Source organism: Prosopis cineraria, unplaced genomic scaffold (genome assembly GCF_029017545.1).
Source record: "Prosopis cineraria cultivar Desert tree isolate PC_DT_omini unplaced genomic scaffold, ASM2901754v1 PC13, whole genome shotgun sequence".
NCBI lineage: Eukaryota > Viridiplantae > Streptophyta > Magnoliopsida > Fabales > Fabaceae > Prosopis > Prosopis cineraria.
The window spans coordinates 11,354,812-11,361,107 of record NW_026555344.1 but is presented as its reverse complement, the minus strand read 5'-3'; the positions used below and the strand labels follow the sequence as shown (position 1 = coordinate 11,361,107).

General features: G+C 35.5%; 1 protein-coding gene across 4 annotated transcripts; it reads right to left on the bottom strand.

Moving 5' to 3' along the window:
• Nucleotides 1-5,089, bottom strand: LOC129290667 (uncharacterized). 4 transcript variants are annotated; one of them, XM_054927527.1, is made up of 7 exons: nucleotides 4,922-5,089; nucleotides 3,831-4,130; nucleotides 3,086-3,737; nucleotides 2,781-2,980; nucleotides 1,910-2,154; nucleotides 156-1,190; nucleotides 1-80 (listed from the first exon to the last, which is right to left on the bottom strand). In XM_054927527.1, the coding sequence occupies exons 2-7, from the start codon at nucleotides 4,100-4,102 to the stop codon at nucleotides 25-27; spliced, it is 2,460 nt and encodes an 819-aa protein (XP_054783502.1). In that variant the 5' UTR covers nucleotides 4,103-4,130; nucleotides 4,922-5,089; the 3' UTR covers nucleotides 1-24. The 4 variants fall into 4 exon arrangements, with proteins under 4 accessions (XP_054783502.1, XP_054783500.1, XP_054783501.1 ...); XM_054927525.1 differs by having other exon boundaries at nucleotides 1-1,190; XM_054927526.1 differs by having other exon boundaries at nucleotides 1-1,190; nucleotides 4,959-5,088.
• Nucleotides 5,090-6,296: the final 1,207 nt, after the last annotated feature.

Below are 6,296 nucleotides of genomic sequence, written 5' to 3'. Positions count from 1 at the left end.
TCCATTTGTGCTCATGCTGAATGGTCATGTATTATTTGATCTCAAATCAACATCCATGTTTTCTAGGCTTTCATCTTCAACTACATCAAGCACCGGTGGTTCAACATTCAATTGAACATCAGACTCTATTGTATCAGAAATAACTGTGGACTTACCATTGACCATATTCTGATGTGTACAATGCTTTGAAGTCTCCGTTGGGGATGCACAAACGGCATCGTTTTTGGAAGATATCTTACTCCCCCCAAGAGTTAGAGCTCTCTCATTGTCTATTGGCAGAACATTACTCAAAACAGCCTCATCAACAGAGTGCAAACCTGGTGGGACTGGGGAAATACAAATCGATGACGGGTCAACGTCCATGTCAGCAGATAACATGTCTTCTCCGGCTCCCATAACCTGATCACCAAAACCGCCATTTACTAATCCTGCAGCTTCACTTCCACATGCAGAACCGTCACCTTCGCAAGTTGAGGCATCGTTTCTATGGCATATCTGACCCAATGGCGTTTCTGAACTGGATGTTTGTTGATTGGTGTGATCAATAGTCTGTGTCTCAATAGGATCCTCAACATTCTGGCGACTTTCTGAATCAAGCAGTGCATTTAATTGCTTCTGAACAGAAACTGCCAACGATACAGCATGATCACGAATCAAAGAATCAGAGGGCGGGCAGTGCAGCATGTCAATCAATGCCCGGTGGTACTGGAATAAGCTGATAGATGGAAGAATGGACCTTTTCTTCTGACAGACACTAATAACTTTTAGAATGTGCTCACACAGGTTGCCTTCCTGTGCCCAATTACAGTCACAAATTCCAAACATAGAACCCGGATTCCAGACGACATAAACTTCATCTTGATCAAGTTGATCAACAACCTTAGCGCATCCATCTACCATGACAACATCAGAATCCGCTATCTTCAGTGATTTGCGCCACGATGTTAACCCACTTGCCCATTCATTTTTCCAATACCGTGCAAAATCATCTTTTCCTGTATACTCATCAAGCCAAAAATAAGAATGAACCTTAGTACCCAACTTGTCAACTAACCAATCAGCACGCTGATAAACGCTGACGTTTTTCTCATTCAACAGTCTAATCTTCAGCTGGTTGTGGTAAAATTCTATTGCTGCACAAGTCTCCTGGCTGGCAAGAGGAAGAGTTTTTAGCGCACTGGTCCACCTCCCTGGGTCAAACATACCAAAAAGGTCATTATGCAACTTAAAGTAATATCAAAGTCATATGCTTTTCTCCTAAAAATAAAATCAAAATTGTCTTATTCATTTGACAGCCACAAAATTGGCAGACCAATTCTCCCAAATTACCAGCAAAAGTAATGTCTTTAAGCACAAAGTAACAGCAAGAACCATTTGAAAGAGTTTTTCCTTTCTTTAGGGCCCGAACTGAAAGAGCTAATTTGATGTCCAAAATATTTAAAGGTTATAGTGGAACCGTAAATTTCAAACTCCAGGTTCAAAATATTCAAAGGTTTTGGGAAAACTAATTCTGGGCACTAGCTATTATTATCAGCAATAAATATTATTCATCAAGATATAGTCACATCTCTGATTATCAGTACAATCTTACTGTCACTAACTCAAAATCATTGTTGAATAATAGATATCACATGCTAATATTATTTTAAAAACAAATTTACCTATTAGATTAAAAATCAGTTTAAGTTTGTTACCATACTAACTAAAAAGACCTTAATTTCTATATCTAGTATCAAAACTTCACGAATAACTTTTTACAAGTACAGAATTTCAAAATAAAAATTCTATTCTTTTTTCTTGAGGCAAAACTATTCTAAATTAGGTGCTGATTCCCCCCCCCCTCTTTCATAACACAAGGGTATTAGGAAACAAGCAGAAATGCTCAATTATCCAGATAAAATTACCAAACCTATTCTGGGATACCACGTAGCCTTGAAATAATCCATAAAATCTGATTGATCAACAAAATCTTCCATAAAATCTTCAAAAAGGGACACAGTTCCCTGACCCCTGCATATTTTGTCCACTATCTGTCCAAGGTGTCTTGATATTTCAGCTTGCATCTCAGTGTCTAAACACTTCTTCACTATGTTTTTATGCAATGCATGACGAACCCTCCAGAAGCTTATCAATACTGAACACTGAAAAACATCCCTGAGAAATATGTAGGAAAGATAGATACTCAAGACTCAAATTTTAATGAAGAAAGAGAAATCATTCCTCAAACTTGTATAGAAAACCATGAAAAAGCTTCAAGAGCCATAGAGCTTCATATCTGAATTAGTCATCAGCATTAGTACAAACATAAATATAAATCATCTGGAACATATCTCTTGACTAGGACAAGAGGACTCGGTTATAGTTACAGTTTCACCCATTTTCTAGTCCTAGTAACTTATATATGTATAAACTTAACTCTTATTGTTGGAACTTACAAAATGAAAATGAAAAGCATCAATTTTTGGTTCAATAGAAAATAGAACACACGAAGCATTGACTCCACAAATGGAAACAGTGAAAAGAGGAGCATCTACACCTGTTACCCAATGATAAAATTCAACTACGGCTGTATGCAGCAGTAGTCACAAGTTTCATGCAGTGCATTCCAAAGCATCCAATATTTATAAGCAGGCATCAATTATCAATAAATTTCTTCCCTCCTTAACGTTGCAAAATGTCAAACACAAACTACAATTTATTCTCCAACTATTTGGAAGTTTAAATGTGCTTAACTTCAGCAGAAAATTTGAAAAAAAAAAAAACTGTATTACACAACCAACCTGATTGCAAGGACATCACACAGAGGATCATCTACAATAAAGCCAGCCAACTTCCACGCAGGATCTTTAGTATGGACTCTATTGTAGAGTGCCCTCATCCATCTATGTGAATCCAAACTTGAAAATCTTGGTGTTATTATCCAAGCCACGGGTATGGCCTTCTTGTCAGAGTTGAATACTAGAAGACTGTGAATGGGGTACTGGATGAATTTGAAAATGTGCTTCCAGTTAGTATCTGCAGACTAACAATTTATGATAACATTTTTCAAGATTTTCATCAAATCAAAGAACAAAAATCAACAAACCTTCAATTTGTTTGTACCAAATTTTGAATCTGACACAAGGAGACTACGGTTGCCAAATCTAATCATTTGCTGCAATTGCCACTCAGTTTGAATGCCTAAAGTGAAAGGGTCTGAATCAGAGAAATCTTCATAAAAGAATACATGATTCCGGTGGGTTTCAACCCACATGGTGATACTGACAGAATCATCAGAATCTAGTTCATATGTAGACCGGCGTATTGCCCGCTCTTGCCGTCGAACATAACGATGGGTTAAAAGGTCATCACGGTTAGATGGGCCGCCTTGTCTCTCCACTGTTTCATTGTGCCTTTGCATAATGGTCTCCACAGAAACTCCAACATATAGAAGAGATAACACACGAAGCCTTAGATCTTCTGAGATGTATGGAGCAAACATAGCTCGAGTTCCAGCAGCCATCTTGTCCTGAGGACCATGGCATGGCAACCCCTTTTTATCCACATGCTTATCATCATTAAAAATGATGAGGGCAACCGAGGGTTCAGCTATCAGGCGTTTCACAATAAAGTGACAGGTGCAACCTCTCTTAGTATTTGGTCGGCCAGCATTTTTTTTCTTTGGGACATAGGTACTCCGACTGGGCCGTACAATGCCACCTTTCCTGTGGTCATCAGGACCAAAGGAACACCAATACCTACATACCAATAATATAATCTAAACACATGAGATAGTAGAAGAAGCAGGAGCATGAACTTAGAGTTGTTTAACAAAGAATTTTGTAACTTACAGAATATATTCTAGTATGCCATCAACCTTTGGCTTGTAAGGCATTGATGGAGGCCTCCGACGTCTGGCTTCAACATGAAATCGTGTTGGACAGTCTTTATTGGAGGATTCACCCCGAACAAAATCATCAACTCTAGCAAATGGGATTAAAGCTACTCTATCTAATTTGTCATGCCAACCTTCAACTTTTGACCATACTAGATCAACAGAAGAAAACTCCAACGTAGGAGGATTTTGTACAGGAAGAGATAGAATAGCATCCCACCTAGCCATTATTTTATGGAAGCCAAAGATAATTTGCCTGTATGGAGATTATTAAGAACTTAAGCATTACTAAGCAATGGATTGAGCAGGTTTTACGTGGTCCAATAGACCAATACCCAAAAGAATCATAATCAGCATTAATAAAATGTTCCAAACATCCATTACCATGAAAGTTATCATCATCAAAATTTAAAAGCACCAATGAAAGAACGAGGGCCAAAATTCTTTTAATTATTGATTGTTAACGTAACTTTCAAGTTTTAAGGAAGTCAGGCATTCAGATAAGATCTTATCTATTTGAAATGCAAACACGTGAGCATCGACGGACCTATACTAGCCACTGAAATCTTTGAAATATGCATAGTCGATATGATAACCCCATTAATTTTTGCTCCAGATGCTTTGGCACAACTTGAGTCAGGTCATTTACAAGACCATACACCACAAATACATTGAGAATTTTCCAAAATTGATGATAAGATAAAAAAAAAATTATTAAACAGAATGCCAATACACAATAAATCCAGCATTGAAAAACAACACAATCCAAATCATACAAGTCGCTAGTAATCAAAATGAAGAGGGAAGAAGTATCATAGCCAATTACACACCATTCTAGCAAAACTAGTACCCAAAAAAAAAAAATCAATCTGTAAATACTCCCAAATTCGGAAGCGTCATTATTCAAACAATTACACGACTAGATTCAAAGTCAAATTAAAATGAAAAGTTTAAAACAAAGCAAGAACAGCCACACAGGGAACAGATGACGCGGGAAACAAATTCAGTTCTAGATTCAAAGCCAGATTGAAAAAAAATTAATGTCACCCGATTTTGGTCTTAGAAAATGCCCTATGCTTCGAACCTTCTTCACTGCTTGCCCGAGAACAACCACGCAGGGCTGACAAAGGTGGACGGCGTGCGACAGAGTGTGGAATACTTCTTCGCCGACAAAGAGAAATGAATCCGCCGTCTCGAGAATGCGTTTTCGTCGGGGGTTACAATTAATTTTAGGAAGAATTTGGTACTAGTCGAAAATTAACTAAAAAGTAATTACTTTAAAATTTAAATAATAAATTCTCCCTCCTTTATTTTTTTTTTTAATGCTAAAGTCTAAAATCTCCCTCCTTTATAATTATTACAGTTGTTTTTCATTATAGTTCTACAGTAGTTAAGGTATACACAAAAAGTTAAACTAATTTATTAAAATATGTGAGGCCCGCAAGGATTGGTATATATTGGGTGGCCCAAATGAAATCCTCATATCAATGTAATGGGTGATGATGTTTTTAATTTTTTTTTTATTTGCATGTGTGTCTTTGATTTTTTTTATTTTTTATGTGAGTCTAGAAAAAATTGGCCGCCTCGTTTAGATATTACAGTTAAGCATTTTTTTTTTTTTTTTGCTGGGTAACAGAGAAGAAGAAGAAGAGACTGTCCTCCCAATGTCAATCCAACCGACTGAGATAAATTTGTCAAGTGACAGAGGATTCTTAAGTGATTTTTAAAACTGCTACAATTTATAATTATAATAGCTAAAACCATCACAATTCAGGTTCGAAAACAGCTGCTATATTTTTTTTTTATAATTCCTCCTTTTAATCAGATTATTGTGGCTTGATTTAATTTTTCAAAACACACACACACAATCTATTTTTTTATTTTAAATTATGTTTTTAATTAGATTGGATTTATATATTAATTTTAATATTATTATTTTATTATTGTATTGTATTATAGTTGGTACATTATCTAATATTTAAAAGACTTATTTTTAAATATGCTTTTAAATTAGGCCATGCTTTATGTAAATTCAAACATGAGTTATGAAAAAAGCTTTATAAATGCTTTAAATTAAATTTAAACCTCTAACTTATCACATAAGTTCAAACTTATTTGACAAAAATCTAGCTTTTTTTTTTAACCAACTGACGAAAACGCTTGACTTAACCTATTTTTACTCCAAGCTCCAAGTCATGTATCTACTCTCTTTTTCATTTTTTATCGCGTTTTCCTGGTCCTAAAGCGTAAGTTTTTCATATCAATTTCACATTTTCTCACTACATTTTGATATCTGTCAAGAGGAGCACTGCTCTGGATTTAGTTATACCTTAAAATTTTTGTATCATTGTAGATTTAAAAATTTGAAAAATAAAATTTAAAATTGGATAAAATAATTTTCAATTATATTTTCATTTCATTA